This window comes from Rhinoderma darwinii, chromosome 4 (genome assembly GCF_050947455.1).
Source record: "Rhinoderma darwinii isolate aRhiDar2 chromosome 4, aRhiDar2.hap1, whole genome shotgun sequence".
In the NCBI taxonomy this organism is placed as follows: Eukaryota; Metazoa; Chordata; class Amphibia; order Anura; family Rhinodermatidae; genus Rhinoderma; species Rhinoderma darwinii.
Genome location: NC_134690.1, coordinates 82982123 through 83003165, shown reverse-complemented (window position 1 = coordinate 83003165; position 21043 = coordinate 82982123). Strand labels below are relative to the sequence as shown.

The window sequence follows — 21043 nt, the reverse complement described above, 5'->3', positions numbered from 1 at the left end:
TACTAACGGGTTAAAGAGAACCTTTCCCCTGCCCATACACGTGCAGCATGTAATAGGCAGGGCTTCACAAACACTGTCTCACTTTACATTTTTTTCCTATCTTCCTCCGTTATTTACATATCGGTGCCGTTATATTTGGCGCACAATATGTAAATAAGCCCCTGAACTGTCAATGGGGCGTTTCTATCTAACTAAACGGCAAGGGGGTGTGATGTTTTCGCTCTGATACTGTCCAATCAGCTACGGACAGTGTCAGGGCGTCTTGCGCGGTGTTCCCTCCCACGAGATCACATACAGACAGAGAACGCTCTTTGCAGAACCACCAGTCTGTGTGTGTTCTCGCGGGAGGGAACACAGCGCAAGACGCCCTGTCCTTAGCTGATTGAACAGTGTCAGAGCGAAGACATCACGCCAATTCAGGGGCTTATTTACATATCGGGCGCCAAATATAACAGCACACATATGTAAATAATGGAGGAAGATAGGAACATTTTTTTAAAGTGAGACAGTATTTGGGAAGCCCTGAACATTACATGCTGCACATCTATGGGCGGGTGAAAGGTTCTCTTTAAGGCTCTGTATCCATCTCCCCTTGGCGCTCCCTGGTCTCCGGGGAAGCGGCTGTACTTTACTTCCTGGAGATTGTACAAGTCTAATATTTTCCTGCCAATTGACTCCCATTTATCGCAGTTGCCATAAAGCACACACTCTACTGCACTATGTATACAGACAACACAGGAAGGCAGTCTAGTATCCGCGACCCAGGGAAAGTAAAAAAAAAAATAAAAAACAACAAATAGCTACATCATAAAAATAAAAAACGACACCATCTTATACACATTTAAACCTAATGAAACTAAAGTTAAATACATGACTTTGCCATCAGACACATTCCAGCAGCAATTCTGAAATATAGCAGTTGCCTTTTTCCTATTTTGCACTAATGCTCTACTATATATTGCATACTTCTACATGATGAACATATGGTGTATACATAGATCACATCCAAGAAAGCGAACCTTCTGCACCAAAGTCGGGCTTGAAGCTCTTCTTCTCCTTGAAGTTTTTGAAAATCTTCACTACGCTGCTGCTTTCACGGATAGCATACCTACAAGGAAGACGGAAGCGTGACTAGTAGGAGGATCACATGAAATAGAATGTAATTAACATCTAATTACACCAACTCTGTTAATTCTGTTAGTTGTTTAGGTTAAATCAATAAACCACATCTATGCCTTACTGCAAAAAACAAAAAAAAAAAAGACTTACTCAGAGGAGTCGTGAGCCCAAACAAATTCCTGTGCTGATCCAAAGCTCTTGTTTCTCAGGGCCATGGCAGTGTAAATTATGTATTCTCCATCTCCACACACCACTACAAACCTGGAATGACAGGGCGAGTTGAAAAAATAAACGGACATGACAATCACCTTAACTGTACACTACAGCCAGTCTTCCCTCCCATTGTACTCTCTACAGCCATAGTCTTCGCTCCCATTGTACGCTCTACAGCCATAGTCTTCCCTCCCATTGTACTCTACAGCCATAGTCTTCCCTCCCATTGTACTCTCTACAGCCATAGTATTCCCTCCCATTGTACTCTCTACAGCCATAGTCTTCCCTCCCATTGTACACTCTACAGCCATAGTCTTCCCTCCCATTGTACGCTCTACAGCCATAGTCTTCCCTCCCATTGTACGCTCTACAGCCATAGTCTTCCCTCCCATTGTACACTCTACAGCAGGGGTCGGGAACCTATGGCTCGCGAGCCAGATATGGCTCTTTTGATGGCCGTATCTGGCTCGCAGACAGGGCTCCTACCTGTCTATGGGAGGGATGCACGTTGCAGCCGCACAGCTCAGTATAGTACACATGACTATGAGAGCGGGGCTGCGGCTGTGTAATTCAGCCACAGCCCCGCTCCTGAGTCCTGACATATGCGCGCGGGGTCAGCATCATGTGATGCGGCCGGCGCTGCACTAATGATCTGCGGCATTGAAGACAGAACATGGCGGGCGCGCTACAAAGCACCCCCATGTTGTCTTCAGTGCCTGAACTGCCGCTCATTAGTGCAGCGCCGGCCGCATCTCCTCATGCTGACCGCGCGCGCACTTCCTGTCAGGAGCGGGGCAATGGCTGTATTACACAGCCGCAGCCCCGCTCTATAACGCCGGAGATCAGAGAACCTCTCATCTCCGCCGTTATTCCCGTGAATGCTGCGATCACAGCTGACTGCAGCATTCAGGGGAAAGTGAGAAGGGGGGATGCCCCTGGATCGCATCACAGGGAATTCCTGTGACGCGATCGAGGGCCATACCATATATGGGCAGACAGCCCAGGGTCTATTGACGGACCCCAGGGCTGTCTGACCATATCTCTTGTTGTTAGGACATACCCAAGTATGTCCTAACAACAGCCTGTGTGCTATCTGTCCACAGGCGAATGTACTGGCACATATCTGATATATGTCAGTACATTAAAGTTTAAAAATAAAGTAAAAACAAAGTATGGTTACATTTTTAAAAAAATATACACCTTCACCTTTTTTACAATAAACATTAAAATAAGTCTCAATACATAAAATACACACATTCAGTAATGGCGCGGACAACAATGTTTTTGCATCATTTATGATGTGTACGCTGTAAAAAAATGAAATAAACACGGCTTTCATTCACTTATTAATGTGAGGCGCGAGGTGCGATGAATTTACCCTCCATGTTCCTCACATTAATAGTAATTAACCCCATCATGTACCTCGCCTATCTGCGCATGCGCGAGTTCAAAGAGACAGAGAGTCCTGGGTCCTGCCGCCGATGGCCATAGTGAAGCGCTCCTGCACGAAATGGTGAGTATATCTTAAATTCTATATTTTAAGGGTAAAAGTTGGGGGTCGTCTTATACGCCCAGTCGTCTTATACGCCGACATATACGGTAGTTCTTTGATGGCCTGATAAGCATTGGCGGCAGTGGTGAGCGGCAGGGAGCATGGACTACATTTCCCATAACTCCCTGCATAGCCGCGCCGTCTGCAAGCACGCACCTGCGTCCCCTAGTGAAGCGGCATCTGCCTCCTCCCTTGTGTCTCCCTTGGACGTTCCAGAAACCCCTGGCTGTGCTGCTGCTTTGAAGGTGAACATTATAACATGGAAATTGTTACACAGCCTCATGGTCAGCAGCAGTGAGCTGCATCAATAAAGGGGCTGTGTAATACAGTGTGTCCCACCAACCCCCCCTTCCCACTTCACCCCTGAAAATAATCCCACATAATCCATAATATAGCCCCCCCCCCCAAAAAAAATAAAAATATGGCCTTAAAAAACATCTGCCACCCATATTACACTCTTGGGGGCTTTAAATTAATCTCTTGTGGGCATAAGAAACTGATTTAAAGGACCACTATCAGGGCAAAAATCTGTTCTGAGCGCTTTATTACAGCTCTGGAGGTCTCCCAGATGGGTCTGAGCCTCTCTTTTTTGTTCATTTTCTGTAAGACCAACACTTTTAAAAGGGCCACTGACAGATACAATTGCTCCAGCGGTCACTTAGTACACAAAGGAGTGTTCCTCTCTGCTGCACTAAGCCACCGCTGGACCTAAACAATAATTCGCTGTAAAATAATAAAATAGATAATTGACATAACTGACAATGCGTTGTGTGACATGTCCAACATTCCAGCTTCTTTCTTCTGCGAATGCCTCAAAGCTGGCATTCTCTCAACATCAGGTGGGAAGAATGCCAGCTTCCAGTCATGCGCAGGAAAAAGAAGAAGCCAGACTGCTGGACTGATGTCATGCATCGCAAGCTCACAATGTAAGTTATTTATTTAATTTTTTTACTGCTAATTACCATTGTTTCAGTCCAGTTGTGGCTTTATACAGCAGGGAGGAGCATTCCTTGCTGTACTAAGTGAACATTGGAGCGATTGATCTGTCAATGGCCCTTTAAACATATTGTACGGCTCTCGCGGAATTATATTTCAAAATATGTGGCGTTTACGGCTCTCTTAGCCAAAAAGGTTCCTGACCCCTGCTCTACAGCCATAGTCTTCCCTCCCATTGTACTCCCTACAGCCATAGTCTTCCCTCCCATTATACTCCCTACAGCCATAGTCTTCCCTCCCATTGTACTCTCTACAGCCATAGTCTTCCCTCCCATTGTACTCTCTACAGCCATAGTCTTCCCTCCCATTGTACTCTCTACAGCCATAGTCTTCCCTCCTATTGTACTCTCTACAGCCATAGTCTTCCATCCCATTGTACGCTCTACAGCCATAGTCTTCCCCGCTCATTGTACTCTCTACAGCCATAGTCTTCCCTCCCATTCTACACTCTACAGCCAGTCTTCCATCCCATTGTACTCTCTACAGCCATAGTCTTCCCTCCCATTGTACGCTCTACAGCCAGTCTTCCCTCCCATTGTACACTCTACAGCCATAGTCTTCCCTCCCATTGTACTCCCTACAGCCATAGTCTTTCCTCCCATTGTACTCTCTACAGCCATAGTCTTCCCTCCCATTGTACTCTCTACCGCCAGTCTTCCCTCCCATTGTACTCTCTACAGCCATAGTCTTCTCTCCCATTGTACGCTCTACAGCCATAGTCTTCTCTCCCATTGTACTCTCTACAGCCATAGTCTTCCCTCCCATTGTACGCTCTACAGCCATAGTCTTCCCTCCCATTGTACGCTCTACAGCCATAGTCTTCCCCGCTCATTGTACTCTCTACAGCCATAGTCTTCCCTGCCATTCTACACTCTACTGCCATAGTCTTCCCTCCCATTGTACTCCCTACAGCCATAGTCTTCCCTCCCATTGTACTCTCTACAGCCATAGTCTTCCCTCCCATTGTACTCTCTACAGCCATAGTCTTCCCTCCCATTGTACTCTCTACCGCCAGTCTTCCCTCCCATTCTACACTCTACAGCCATAGTCTTCCCTCCCATTGTACGCTCTACAGCCATAGTCTTCCCTCCCATTGTATGCTCTACAGCCATAGTCTTCCCTCCCATTGTACTCTCTACAGCCATAGTCTTCCCTCCCATTGTACGCTCTACAGCCATAGTCTTCCCTCCCATTGTACTCTCTACAGCCATAGTCTTCCCTCCCATTGTACGCTCTACAGCCATAGTCTTCCCCGCTCATTGTACTCTCTACAGCCATAGTCTTCCCTGCCATTCTACACTCTACAGCCATAGTCTTCCCTCCCATTGTACTCCCTACAGCCATAGTCTTCCCTCAAATTGTACTCTCTACAGCCATAGTCTTCCCTCCCATTGTACTCTCTACAGCCATAGTCTTCCCTCCCATTGTACTCTCTACAGCCATAGTCTTCCCCCATATTGTACTTCCGACTGCCAGTGTCTTAGCTCTCATTCTACTCTTGACAGCCTTAGTCTTACCTCCCGTTGGGGTTGTGTTGGATAGTCTGGGGATAAATTTCACAGCTGCCCATGTCCTTCACAGCTAGCGGAAGCCTCTCTCCATCTTTAATCTCCGTTTCTCCCATGGCTTTCAGGTTAGCCTGTTGCACTTCAGAGTGTTTGGCCCAGATGATTTTTCCATTTGCATCCATGGACATTGCTGGTTCTTCACGACCCAACTACAGATATGAAAGGAGATGCAACATGTGGTCAAACTTCTGTTTTAAAGTACAAACAAATCATTAAAGTAAAAAGTGTAACTTAATAGAGTCGTTTTCATAACTTCTGCAATAAATTATACTTGAGAATTGGGTAAAACAGGAAACACATCAGAACTGACTATACTGTTAAATATTAATTTCTGCACGTAGACAGGCATAAATGGTATGTATGAACACTGCACATATTGAACTTCTTTTTCGGATGTTTGGGGCATCTAAATTCCTGTTTAGTTTCACTTTGAGACGCAAATATCAACTTGCATGCATTTTTTAAATGAAAAATTATCATTTGAACCAAGATTGCATGACGGTGCCTGTATGTATAAAGTGCTGAGTGGCATTTTAAATATGTGCAAGGTGCCTACTTTCAGAAAATATTTAGGCATGTGGGTTTAATATGATTTTTTTATTTTGTAATGTAGCTTGTATTTGTACATGTCAAAAGTGTAAAAATTGTTCTGGCTGCCAGAGGTGCAAAATGTCCAAAACCCCCAGGCAATGAAAGGGTTAAAGGGGTATTCGCATCTGGAGCAATTATGTCATATCCACAGGCAGAAAAATTGCTCATATAACCATTTGCACTGGCAATAGTTCTCACCTTGACAATGATACTGCCCTCATCGTACCCTAGAGCCACATTATTGGAGCCACGAAGACCAGACACACACCACACTCGCTCCATGCCATAGTTCAGGGTACTCTCCAGACGGTAGGTGCTGGAGTGCCAGATCCTCACGGTCCCTAAAGAATACGAAAGGTTTTATAGAGAATGTAAAAACTCCCATAAGCTTGCATGGCCCTTTAAATATATATTTTATAAATCAGCCTTGAAGAAAAACATTATTATTGCCAGGATTAGCAGAATAATAGCCTCTTAGTTGCTCCCTAGAAACATACTACAAGCCGTCTGCTCATAAGTGACAGTACATGCAAACAGCGTGGCAATTTGTAATCTCTTGCTAAGAAGAAATTGACCATTTTAAATATCAGAAATTTTCCTTTATGTAAATTTGACCTAAAAAACCCCGCTTTCTAAAGGTATATAGAATATACCACTACGTAACAAGCTAGATTTACATGACGTCCATGGAGAGTGGGAAGTTGGGTGACAATACCTATGGGAACTGGTTTTGGCTATTGACAGTTGTCACCCAGGATCTGTTACCCAGATAGGAGACAAACGTAACTAAATAACAGCCAAATGGGATTTCAAAACTTCATGAGCAAATCATAAAGAGATTTAGATTTGCAGATCCATTTTTTTTCTGGAAATGCCTTTTAATATCACAGCAGACAGAAGTATTTTCAGGAAAGCTTTACAAGTACCTGCAGGAGAACACTTACCATCTTCTGACCCAGTGATTATAATGGGAAGCTCAGGGTGGAAGCTCACACAGGAGACGTTCTGAGCATGACCCTCCAGAGTCTGGACACAAGTCTTGTTCTGATTAAGAGAAAACACAACACTACGTCTCGAAATAGACTAAACAGGAGACGTACGACAAACACGTCACTTACTAATAGCATCGTTTAACTAACCTGGTAGTCCCAAATCTTGACTAGTCTGTCATCAGCACCAGAGATCAGGTAGGGTTTGTCACCTCCACTGTAATAATCAATGCAGTTAACCCCTTTCTCGTGCCCCTCCAGCGTAAAATTGGGGGAGGAGGATCCGAGCTGCCAAACCTAAAGAGCAGAGAGATCAGTAAAGTGGATCCGGAGCCCACACAGCCATACAACCCACAATTTCCCACAGGCACAAGGTATACGCTACCTTAATGGTGCGATCTAGAGAGGCACTTGCAAACTGGTTGTTATCCTTGGGATTGATGACGATCTGCATGACGTAATGTGTGTGGCCTTCAAACACCTGGGAGCAGGTCCACTTCTTATCCCAGTCCCATAACTTAATCAGCATATCATCTAAACACAAGACACATTACATGGTTGAGCTTTCCCTTTCATTTCTCATGTATCACACTTATCCGATGTACTTTATGGATTTCATTCTTCACTATGCCAAAATCTGGGATCTTTAACCCTTTTCTCCCTCTGGGAAATAACGATAGGGGAGTTTGTCGGTTCTATATGCAATACGTATGTTCACCTTTTTCCATTTTCTAAGTAGGTCTATGAGGACGCCCACTATTCAGGCATATTTCCGGCACCCTACCATGCAAATGAAGACATGCACAAGTCTCAGGCTCTACATGACATGTGCAACTTTTTTTAGTCAATCAAAGTAGACTTGCTCATTCTCCATGTGATTGGCTAAACAGATTCAAATGTAAAGCCAGGCCAGGTTTGTTCTCGGCAGATCAGAATTAGGCCAGTTTCACAAGTATGGATTTTGCATCAGGATTTGTAAGCCAAAGCCAGGACCATTAGGGTATGTGCACACGTAGTGACCAAAAAATTCTGAAAATACGTAGCTGTTTTCAAGGGAAAACAGCCCCTGATTTTCAGACGTTTTTTGAGCAACTCATGTTTTTCGCGCCGTTTTCGCGGCGTTTTTTACGTCCGTTTTTGGAGCTGTTTTCATTGGGGTCTATGAGAAAACGGCTCCAAAAACGTCCAAAGAAGTGTCCTGCACTTCTTTTGCCGAGGCTGTATTTTTACGCGTCGTCGTTTGACAGCTGTCAAACGACGACGCGTAAATGACAGGTCGTCTGCACAGTACGTCGGCAAACCCATTCAAATGAATGGGCAGATGTTTGCCGACGTATTGTAGCCCTATTTTCAGACGTAAAACGAGGTATAATACGCCTCGTTTACGTCTGAAAATAGGTCGTGTGAACCCAGCCTTAGACTTATTCCCTGTATATTTTCCGGTTTTGGTTTACAAATACTGATCAAGGTACTGCCATGTGAAAGTGGCCTGAAGATGGATAAAACATGACCTCACTGGGTTTGCACCGCTGATTGTTAATAAATAAGGTCCATTGGATCCATACATTTTTATTAAGCCACTGACGAGAGGAGGGATAAGAATATAGACCAACCAGTGGGCACGGGCATTTACCTGGCTTTATACCAGTACTTTCCCATGCCGAAACCTCTAAGCCAGAATCACCTCACAAACATCAATAACTGAACAAGCAAGAAAGAAGGTAGGATCCAGCGCTGGGTGCAATTAAAATGGATTTTCTTTTCCAAGTTTATTTCGGATGGTTTAAAAGGGAAGTCCAGTTGCATGTAGTCCTGGGTGTGTGGAAATGTGGAGGTACGTGTCCTCGGGGGCCTACGCGTTTCGGACGTCTGCCGCGTCCTTAAACTTGGCTGTAGTAATTACAGTAATTACTACAGCCAAGTTTAAGGACGCGGCAGACGTCCGAAACGCGTAGGCCCCCGAGGACACGTACCTCCACATTTCCACACACCCAGGACTACATGCAACTGGACTTCCCTTTTAAACCATCCGAAATAAACTTGGAAAAGAAAATCCATTTTAATTGCACCCAGCGCTGGATCCTACCTTCTTTCTTGCTTGTCAACCTCACGTTGTGCCGACACGAGGATCCGAGCGCAACCTACAATCTACAATCTACATCACACTGGAGTGTTAAGGTGAGCTGGAGGTTCCCTCCCCAGTTTCTATCTATTATCAATAACTGAACTTCATGCAATTCCCACATTAACAGGTTCCCGACCGCTGGCCGTAAATATACGGCCAGCGGCCAGGGTCTCTAAAGTCCGGCGTATAGTATATATACGGCCGCACTTCAGAGACTGTGCACGCGCGATCGCGTGCACACAGCTCTATGCCCTGGCTGTTGCTAACAGCCATGGGCACTGGGCAGAATGTCAGGGGTCAATCTTTTGGCCCCTGAACATGTGATCGCTGTGACAACCAATCACAGCGATCACATGCATTTCTGCATAGAAAACAGTGTGCACGCGATCGCGTGCACACAGCCCTGTGCCCTCGCTGTTACCAACAGCTCTGGGCACTGGGCAGAGTATCAGGGACCAATCTGATGGTCCCTGATCATGTGGTCGCTGTGAAAACCAATCACAGCGACCACATTTGTTTTATTTTGACTTTTCTGGCAGTAAATCTCCTGCCTCTTTTCTTCTCCTCAAACATTGTTTCAGTTTGAGGAGAAGAAGAGACTCGGGAGAATTGCTGCCAGAAGAATACAGTGAAAAAAAATACAGTTACACTAAAACATTCTCTGTATAGATAGATTTCTATCTATCTATACAATCTATCTATCCATCTATCTTTTTTTCTATCTATCTACCTTTCTTTCTTTTATTCTATTAGAATAGGCAGGTAGGGAGTATATAATTATATATATATCCACATATATATAATATATATAGCAATAGCGGTTTATTTTTTTGTTAGCGGTAGTGTAGATATATATAGCAGTTAGTTTGTGTGTTTTATAAAAAAAATAAAAAAAAAATTTGTTTAGTTAGTGTTAGTTACGTTATGGCGAGGAAGTTGTTTAGCGCCGAGGAGGCATACGCCATGCTGTGGTCTGAGTCGGAGACCGCATCAGAGATGGCGTCCGAGATGGAACCTGTTTTAGGTAGTGACGATGACAGCGTCACTTCAGGTTCATCTTCAGGGGACGTTGTCCCTGATGCAGTCGAAACTGCAGAACATGAAAGCGCAGGGCCAAGTAGCGCTGTAGCACGGGACAGCCTGGTCCCTCCAGTCCAGGCTCTTGTATGGGCACCTGCCCCATCTTTTGGGCCTAGAATCCACGGATTTACGGCCACTCCTGGCATAACCGTGGACAATACAAATTTTGTCCAAATGGATTACTTCCATTTATTTATAACGGACGACATCCTAAATCAGATTGTCCACGAAACAAATTTATATGCCACGCAATATATAAGGCAGAAACCTTCATCCACCCATGCCAGAGATTGGACGCCCACCAATTTGCAGGAATTAAAATTTTTTTTGGGGCTCACCCTAAATATGGGTATTGTCAAAAAGCCCTCCATTAGGTCTTACTGGTCAACAAGACCCGCCCAAGCCACCCCAGTATATTCTGCAGTAATGCCCAGGTCTCGTTATGAGACAATAATGAGGTTCCTCCACTTCAATGACAACGCACAGGCCCCCCCAAGTACCGATGCAAACCGGGATCGGTTGTTCAAAATAAGACCGCTAATAAATTCCCTGAATAATTTATTTCTGCAACTCTACACCCCTGAGCAGAATGTAAGTGTGGACGAATCCCTCCTCAACTTCCATGGCAGACTTAGCTTTCGCCAATATCTACCTTCCAAAAGGGCAAGATATGGCGTTAAGCTTTATAAACTGTGCGAAAGTGGGTCAGGATATACCACCGCCTTCAGGATTTATGAAGGGCGGGACCGCACAATAAATGTTCCTGGATGCCCCCCTGATCTTTCCACCAGCAGTAAGATCGTGTGGGAGATAATGCAGCCTCTACTTCACAAGGGGTACCACCTGTACTGTGATAATTTTTATTCCAGTGTGCCCCTGTTTAGGCATTTGCATGCTGCAAGGACTGGGGCATGTGGTACCATGCGCAAAAACCGAATTGGTTTTCCACAGCAATTAGTGGGGAAGCGCATGGTAAAGGGGGACTCCTGTGCTTATGCATCTGAAGAATTGCTGGCGGTCAAGTTCAGGGATCGCAAAGATGTATATGTACTAAGCACGATTCATACCGCAGGAACAGTGGCAGTGAGGGAAAGAGGGGCAACATCGGACAAGCACAAACCAGTGAGCGTGTCCGAATATAACAAGTACATGGGGGGGGTGGATTTAAGCGACCAGGTTTTACAGCCCTATTTAGTAAAACGCAAAACTAAAACCTGGTACAAAAAAGGTGGCCATTTATTTGTTACAGGTGGCCATCCACAACTCATTTGTGCTCTATAAAAAAAACAGAGGCAGAGACACATACCTGGATTTCCAGGAGAAAATTATTGAAGGCCTCATTTTTGATGTTCAGGACACCCGAGAATGCCCCCAGTCTGAGGATGTCACGCGACTGACTGAAAGACACTTCATCAGTCGGATTCCCCCAACAGCAACCAGAAGCAACCCCCAGAAATAGTGCCGCGTCTGCAGAAAAGACGGGCACCGCAAAGATTCCCGATATTTCTGTCCCTCATGTCCCTCACAACCAGGCCTGTGCATTGAGCCATGTTTTAAAAAATACCACACTGTTCTGAATTATTAGATTTTAGTTAATTTGTTGAAAATATATTTGCCCTACATTACGTTTTTATTTTTCCCCTGATTTTACTCCAAGGGTGAGGGAGGGAATGGGTGGGTGGGGGGTGGATGTCATGTTTGATGTTTTCTAAAGTTCATCTGCTGGAGAGCTCCATTTGCATTAACCTGAAATTTCTTATTTTAGAAAACCCCAAAAAATAAATTCCCATTATACCCCTAGATGAATATTTTGGGATTTCTGCTTCAAGAGCAGATATTTTGGAAGTGTTATAGAAACTCTGTTGAGTTTTGTAAAACCAGCTTTGAAAAAAAGCAATTTGTGAAATAATCTTCTTCTATCCTCCGCCCTCCTACATCTCTATGTGATAAATAAGGCCACATATTTGGTATCCCCGTGCACGGGAGAAGTGGCAGAATGTGAACGGAGATTAATTTTGTCCGTGGTCTATACCGTGTGTGAAAAATGCTGGTATAAACTGACGCATTTGCTAAAAAATTGCTAATTTTATTTTGATCCATCTTATTCAAGAAACTTTCAGAAGAAAACTGGACTGTCTAAAAATATGATAAACCCCTTGAAGGAAACCTTGTGGGGTCTACTTGTGTGAATGAAGTAATTTATGGGGTGTTTCTAATGTTTCAGCAGCATTAGGCCCCCCAGAAAACAGTATGCTGCTATAAAATCAAATGCAAAATTCCTGGACCAAAAAGCCTCCTTTTATGCCAAGCCCTGGCACATGCCCGCACAGCGAATAAGGCACACATATTTGGTATCCCCATGCACGGGAGTAGTGGAAGAACGTGAAAGGAGATGAATTTTGGCCGTGGTCTATACCGTGTGTGAAAAATGCTAGCATAAACTGACGCATTTGCTAAAAAAGTGCTGATTTTATTTTGTTCCATCTTATTCAAGAAACTTTCAGAAGAAAACTGGACTTGCTAAAAATATGATAAACCCCTTGAAGGAAACCTTGTGGGGTCTACTTGTGTGAATGAAGTCATTTATGGGGTGTTTCTAATCTTTCAGCAGCATTAGGCCCCCCAGAAAACAGTATGCGGCTATAAAATCAAGTGCAGAATTCCTGGACCGAAAAGGCCAAAAAGCCTCCTTTTATGCCAAGCCCTGGCACATGCCCGCACAGTGAATAAGGCACACATATTTGGTATCCCCATGCACGGGAGAAGTGGAAGAATGTGAAAGGAGATTAATTTTGGCCGTGGTTCATACCGTGTGTGAAAAATGCTAGCATAAACCGACGCAATTGTTAAATTCTTGCATTTTTTTCCAATTTTGCCCACTTTAGTGAAAAAAAAAAAAATGATATATACTGACAAATGCCACTAAAACAAAGCCCTATCTGTCCTTTAAAAAGAGTGTAAAATTCAAAGATGAACTTTATTCACCTGCTGAGTTATAGTCATGTAAAGAAGCGCATAGCAAAATTGTAAAATTTGCTCTGGTCATTTAGCTGTAAAACAGCCTAGTCCTTAACCGGTTAAAATAAGACGCCTAATTCTGCCTCAGACAAAAAATAGCACAAGAAATGAGATGGTAAGTCTTATTGGGGACAGGGACTGATGTGAATGGCGGCAATCTCTCTACAGCGCGGCGAAATACGTTGACACTATATAAGCGAATAAAAACAAATATTTTTACTGCTCACTAGAACAATATTGGGAATAGGCCTCATTCCCACGTCAGTATTTTTATCAGTATTTATAAGCTAAAACTAAGAGTGGATCCAAAACACAGAAGAGGTGAAAATATTTCTATTATACTTCTCTGTTATGTTCCAGGTTTTTGCTTCCAAATACGAACATGTAAGAAAGAAGCCATAATCACCGCTTTCCCGTCTATAGTCCTGGTCTAGATATAAATTAAGCCGTACTGATTTATAAATTGTGTATTACAATGCGAATCCTTGCCCTGAATAGAGATGACTCCCAAAAGCGAAGCCTAACTAAACGTTAAAATACTTTTGATACGTCATAGTGATCAGAAGTTTTGATCGGTGAGGGTTCGAGCACTTAGACCCCGACCGGTCGCTAAAACGAAGCGGCAGAACCGCCTGGGTGAGCACTGTGCCGCTTCACTTCTGATCGGCTTTACACTGAGCCAGCGGTGTACGGACTCAGACTTTCTATTGAGCCTGTACATCGCCCGCTCGTCTTCCGAGAAAAAGCAATCAGAAACGAAGTGCTCACCCAAGCGCTTCTGCCACTTCATTTTAGCGAACGTTGGGGGTCTTTGTGCTCGGACCCCAACTGATCAAACCTTCTGACACGGCAATACGACACGTCAAAAGTTTTTTCAAGTTTAGTTACCCTTTAAAGAAGATTGCATTGTAAGAGGGGAGAAACTGGGTAATCAAATTCCTTTCCAGTAGCCAATTGACAGGAATTTTATGACTGGCTGTAGCCTAGGCGCACTATACAGACCGCCATAAACAGTGCTCTGTTAGTTTACAGGTCCTATGGGTTCTAGTGTAATTGCTTCTCATTAGTTTTGTTGCAGAAGCAATACAGCTACTGAATGTATGTCAGGCAGTTGCAGACCATACAGCTTAATTGGATTTTTTGAGCACATTGACATTCTGGGAACTATCCTTTCCAGCTATATACACATCACATACACAATATCCTATAAGAGAAAGGGGTCTATGCTGATAAGCTCATAGTCTTACCACTGCTGGTCAGTATGAAAGGCTGAGTGGGGTGCACGGCGATGCAGCGGATGTAATCAGAGTGAGCCTCGAACACGTGAACTCGCTCCAGTGTATTGTAGTTGAACACTCGAATCTGCATGTCATCCTTAGGAGAGAAAACAGGACAGTGAGGTCAATGGCTTCACAATCAACATTGATACTAATGAAGTGTCAGTCACAAGAGCTGAAACTGGATTCATTTCTGAGGGCGACTGCTCCACTTTTCATTTGCACTAGATTTGATAAATCCCCCTTAACAGGTCTAGATCCAAGTTCGTAAGACGTTGTCTCTAGTATGTGTCATGTGTGAGTATGTAAAAAAAAACAAGATGGGATGTGGTTACAATCAGATTCTCTCCAAATAGGGAAAAGTTTTTAAAACTAGTGCAGAGGAAAGAAGGTGTTACCAATAGCTGTTCAGATTTTTCAGAGGCAAAAGAAAGCTGCAATCTGATTAGTTGCTGTGGGCAACTACAAGCCACTTGTGTACTTGCTGTAAATCTTACAGAGACGCTACAGAAGGGACAGGATTCTGAATACACATCACGTCCTGGCTGGAGGTGATGTATATTCATTATCAGGACACTGCAGTAACGTTTCAGTGTGTGTGTATGTGGCTGCAGATTGTGATATAGCTATATTGCTATGTGCAGTGTAAATGAATGGAGAGAAGTGTATGACGCTGATTGGTCACTGATTGGTCAGCGTCATACACTCCTCTGTACAACGCCCACTTGGTCTAAAGTAAAAACACGCCAAGTTGGGCATTAAGAAACTCATTAGCATAAAGCTAAAAATCGCTCATAAAGTGGTAAAAATAGATAGTTTTTCTAAATAAAAAGCACTGCTGTCACCAACATTACAGCGCCAATCAAATCATGTACAATACAGGGCACTTATAATGTGGTGACAGACGCTTTAATAGTAATTAACCCAATGTTGTCCATTATGCCTGAGAAACATAATGGGTTAATGTGTAAGGTACATGATGGGGTTAATTACTATTAATGTGAGGCACATAGAGGGTAAATTCATCACACCTCGTGCCTCACATTAATAAGTGATGGAAAAAAAGAAGTTTTTTTTTATTTTTTTTATAGCGTACACATCATAAATGACAAAAAAATTGCTGTGCAGGTTATTACGACTGCGCCAATGCCGAATGTGTGGGTACTGCGCCAATGCCGAATGTGTGTCGATTTTATGTATGGAGACTTATTTTAATGTTTATTGTAAAAAAATGTGTATGTGTTTTTTTTATTTAACATTACTTTGTTTTACTTTTGTATTTTTAAACTTTAATGTACTGGCATATATCAGATATATGCCAGTACATTATCCTATGTACTGACAGTACACAGGCAGTTGTAAGGACATACCTCAGTATGCCCTAACAACAGGAAATATGGTCAGACAGCCCTCGGGTCCTTCAATGGACCCTGGGCTGCCTGCCCATATATGGTATGTCCCTAGATGGGGTTACAGGGTTTCCCTGTGATGCGATCCAAGGGGCATCCCCGCATCTCATTTACCCCTTGAATGCTGCGGTCAGCTTTAACTGCAGAATTCAGGGGAATAGTGGCGGAGAGGAGCGGTTTCGCTCATCTCCGCCGTTAGAGCCGGGCTGTGTAATACAGCCATTGCCCCGCTCCTGACAATAAGTGTGCGTGCGGTCAGAATGAGGTGATGCAGCCAGCGCTGCACTAATGAGCTCAGGCACTGAAGGCAGAACATGGTGTTGTTTTGTAGCGCGCCCTCCATGTTCTGTCTTCAGTGCCGCCGCTCATTAGTGAAGCGCCGGCCGGATCACCTCATGCTAAACGCACTTGTCGGGACTCAGGAGCGGGGCAATGGCTGTATGACACATATCACACAGCCGCACTCTCATACATTCTTGTGTTACAATACTAAGCTGTGTGGCGGCACAGCTTAGTATCGAAATACATGAAATAACTGTATCGAACCATTTCAGGGTGCACGGTATCGAAACACTATTGAAGTTTCAATGCATCCCTAACAGTGACCTCTCAATTGAAGTTGATAGAAATTAGGGAATCCTATGTGCCCTTACCTTCTCTCCTCGCCCTTACTTATGTAATAAAAGTCATGTATCAGAAAATATTAGGAGGTATAGGTTTTTTTACTTACTGCTCCAGTGACAACCCAGTTTTTCCTTGCCACAAACTTTGCTGCTCTGACCGGCAAATCACAAACTTCAAAAGTTTTCACCAGGGTCTGAAAGAACGACAACAGGTTAATATTGGCCATACAATGTGGGGAGTCCTCTGTGTGTATATATCACCGTGTCACACTGTGTTACCTGTGTCTCGTGGTTCCACACGCACACGCTGCCATTGTACAGGCTGGCCAGCATCCATGGCTCTGTAGGGTGCAGGTCGACACTTTTTACCCGGTCAGAGCGAGCGGTCAGCTTCCTCTTGATGTCAAGTCGCAGAGGCTGAAAATAATGGACACACAAGCCAATGACGACTTAAACTTCCCCCAATAGACACCTTATAAGCAGCCTGCATAAAAGCGTCCTACACGATACACCATGTGGCTGAACATCCAAACGTTCCCCAACTCTCATACACAGTATGGAAACGCTTGGAGAATTCGAACTTACAAAAAAAATCATCAGTGTTGTCACGGGCACAGAGTTCTTAAACTGTGGTCACAATAAAAGTCTGAGACGCATGGGAGGTCCTCAAGATCCACGAGGTTCTCGTAATTTACCACGGATGTGCGGCCCCATAAAACGCCACAATAAAGACTTTGTGCCCTTGACAATTCCTATGTAACACGGGATGCCACAATGGAGACCTGTGTAAAATCGTGAGACACAGAGATACAATATGGGCCTATTGGTTTGCTTGGGTGTCGTATTTGAGGTCCGTCTATTGAGGTCTATGAACGTTCTTACTGATGGATTGTTAGCTCATATGGGCAGCTCTTCCTCTACTATGGATCAATATGGAGCTGCATCACTTCCGCATCTTTGCTTCGTACACTTTTTTGTGTGAATTCTTTTTCTCTGGTTTTCCGTTGCTTTTTGACAGTCAGAATTGCGTAGCATGCGGCGTATTCTATCCATTTAAGAATTAACACCTCACGGTAAGGCTAGATTCAGACCAACGTGGGGAAACTGTCACGTAAAAAACTGCAGTGCGGGTCCCATTTTCACGGATCCCCATAGACTTGAGTCTATGGAGGGATCTGTAAAAAAGGAAGATAATCGGACATGTTCTATTTTTCAACGGACCCTTTACACGGCCGTTGATACAACGGTTGTGTGAACGGCCCCATTGAAAAACATGTGTCTGCGTGGCGCCCGTTGTTTTTATGGCCGTCACACGTTTGAATTCTACGTTCGTCTGGATTTACGTTTGCATTGTGCTTAGAGCTTTTCTGTTCCGTCAGAAGAGCCCGAATAACTGAAATAAACGCTCCAGCTGAAACACTCATTGAGTTCAATGGGTGTTTTTTTAAGCTCCGTTGCTTCAGTTCAATTCATTTCCGTCAGGTTTCAGTTTTTGGGCAGGATCCGGCTCTATTCCCATCTGCAGTGGGCGATCCATTAGGGGCCTCCGTCGCAGATTCTGTCATTTTTGCTGGACAAAATAGGACAGCATGCAACAAATTTCGTCCGGCAGAATGACAGAAACCACGACAGAAAACTCGATGGAACCTATTAAAGACAATGGGTTTTATCGGGTGCCGCTAGTGTCTGTCATGCGACGGAAACCGTTACGTGTTGTTTTTTTTTTTTAACGTGGCAGTCAGTAGATGACGGATCTAAGCGGAACATCTGCAGTTTGTATCTGTAATTCATTTAGTTTGGCGGATTCATTAAAATCTTCTGCACATGCACAGAAGAAGGATCTGTGCGGGGCACTTTCTAGTGACCAGTGACAGCCTGGAAAACCCCCTCCAGTGCCGCAGGACATGAGCATGACGGATGTCAAACCGATACAAGCAAAAGTTGTTGTTTTTTTGAGGGTTCAGTTGAACAGATCTGAAAAAAAACAAACTAAAACTTTACTTTCCGTTGCTTTTTCTTCCGGTCTGTTCTTAATTATTATCCGTTACATAAAATAAGGATCCATTTAAAACGGAATCCAAACGCGGATGTAAACCAAGCCAACCTGGCCGCCTATAACAAGTGTGTTGGAAAAAAAAAAAGATCCTAACATTATGATGGATCTGTCAAGCGGATCATATTCGCCAAGGATTCTTTAAAAATGGAAGTAATGAGTCTAGTATGAATAGAGGCTAAAGGTTTTTTTGATAAAAAAAGAAATAAAGTTTAACCCCTTTCCCTCCGCAGCCATTTTTCAGATTTTCATTTTTGTTTTTTTCCTCCCCGCCTTCCAAAAGTCATCACTTTTTATTTTTGCCTTTTATTATTTTACGGCTTTTACTGTGTGGGTTAAATAATGTTATACGGTAATAGTTTGGACTTTCACGGACGCGGCAATACCAGTTATGTTACTTCTTTTCTTTTTACATTGCTTTTTGGTGAAAATGGAAATAGTTTTTTTTTTTTACTTCATAATTTTATTTTTTTATATAATAAAAAAAACTAACTGTATTTAACATTTTGTTTTATAAGTCCCCCTAGGGGTCTTGAACCAGTGATCGCTGAGATTGCTTGCACTATATACGGAGATACAAATGTATTGCAGTAAATCGTGATTTTGACAGGGCTTAATAGGAGAACAAAATGGTAGACCTGGAGGCCTTCAGGCTGCCATGACAACCATCGGCACGACGCGATCGCGGGGGGCTGATGGAACGTCTGAGGGGGCTGCCCCGTTTCTAACGGCTTAGAAGCAGCGGTCGCTATTGACCTCCGCATCTTAAGGGGTTAAACAAGCAGGGTTTCTGTTTGTCACCGTTGTGTAAGGGTTCCACTGTTTTAACGGAATCGATACCGTAGTCGACTGCGCTATTCATTCCGTCAAAACAACAGTGACAAACGGAAACCATTTGCACCAGATCCGTCACCATTGGCATCGATTGTGACAGAAACCGAAACCTATGGTTTGCGTTTGTTTTAGTTTGGGTTCCGTTCATGGGTTCCCGACGGAAAGCTCAGACGGAACCCATGAACGGAGCCCTGACGCAGATGTGAACGAAGCCCAATACCGTTTCTCTACACTGATGCATTGAAGCAAACTATCAGCACAGGAGAGAGGTGGGCGCTGCGGAGGTATTTAGCTTTGAGGACAGGATATATTGTAGAATACCCTCAGCAGTGCAAAAGCATAAATCTGCACAGGTTCTGAACCTCTGCACATAAAGAATGGTTTAATTCACTGACAGCAAGCAGAGATCTTCAAATGTTGACCAATTCAAACAAACTACATAAAAAAATCCTTTCAGATGTACAATTTAGCATCAAATGTCCTAGGAAATGTCGTTAGACTATGTGGTTGTATTTATTGTCTCCGAAAACCCTTCTGATCAAGGGGAATCTGTGGCCGGTACGTTTATCGGACGTCTTACATCGTATCTCTATTCTCAGTCGCCATGCAATGCGCCTAAGTCCTTGGGTTTTCGTCGTCTGTCAAGTTGTTATATATTGTATCTAACCACTATCTAGTTCTGAGAACGCCGGACCACAACCAATATGTCCGCAATTCCGCCAAGTTATACAGGAGTGACGAATAGATTAATGCATTATTAGGTAGATTTGCCATTCAGAAGTCTGGAAAAGCTGGATTATAACCTATGTGGCATCTGCAATGGCGATATAAATTGCCACCCAGCTTTCCACAATCAGATATAACTTTTCCCACTGATCTCCCATCAGATTGTCTATCATTGCTGGTCTATGGCCAGATCGAGGAAGAGAAGACATGTTGTGCGATCTGAACATAAGAAAGACCGTAATAGGTGCGAGAATCAGTGGAACTACAAGTCCCAGGATGCCCAGGTCCTACCGGTACACAATAACTCCCTGACGTGTCCAATGAGGACGGGGAGGTGATTATCAGCTGATGTCACCTATACACGTCTTACACCCCCCAACATATGTTCTAAACAGTTGAGAGGTCTGCCACATATCGCTCACAGCTGCCAGGCTCTACTCACCATGTCTCCGGTTCTCTGGTCTCTCTCCCTCTGACTGACGTGGAGCTTCCGGGACTGCGGGAAGCTCTCGCGAGATTCCAAGCTCCTCCACTTCCGCCTGCTGAGATCAGTCCCGGTGACGTTACACGGCCATCTTGTGGATGGCAATGTTAGGACATTTCATGACGTGTCCACGTCGCCACTTCCCGGCAGCCATGATGTGATTGGCATGTTGCTGTAGTGGTTTTCGATAAGTCTGAAAGCTGTGTCATCAGCTCTGATGTTTTATTATCTTGTTTATGGCTATAGTGTAACAATTATCATTTAACCATTCATTATAATTCATAAGGAAAATCATTGCTAATTCCAGGGTTTCAAAACTATTAGAAAAGATTAAAATAAAACATGCTGCCAATTTATTTTTGTGATAAGCCATGCCTCTAACCCTG

General features: G+C 43.8%; 1 protein-coding gene across 1 annotated transcript in view; it reads right to left on the bottom strand.

The window, feature by feature from the left end:
- Positions 1-20724, bottom strand: part of COPB2 (coat protein complex I subunit beta 2) — a 28725-nt gene extending 8001 nt beyond the window's left edge. The window contains exons 1-11 of the mRNA XM_075861284.1: positions 20616-20724; positions 16840-16977; positions 16668-16754; positions 14499-14625; positions 7414-7562; positions 7179-7325; positions 6984-7083; positions 6238-6380; positions 5398-5597; positions 1270-1380; positions 1020-1108 (exon numbers count right to left, since the gene is read on the bottom strand). Coding sequence (XP_075717399.1) covers positions 1020-1108; positions 1270-1380; positions 5398-5597; positions 6238-6380; positions 6984-7083; positions 7179-7325; positions 7414-7562; positions 14499-14625; positions 16668-16754; positions 16840-16977; positions 20616-20618 — 1294 coding nt within the window. The 5' untranslated portion in view covers positions 20619-20724. The remainder of the gene's footprint in view (positions 1-1019; positions 1109-1269; positions 1381-5397; positions 5598-6237; positions 6381-6983; positions 7084-7178; positions 7326-7413; positions 7563-14498; positions 14626-16667; positions 16755-16839; positions 16978-20615) is intronic.
- Positions 20725-21043: the final 319 nt, after the last annotated feature.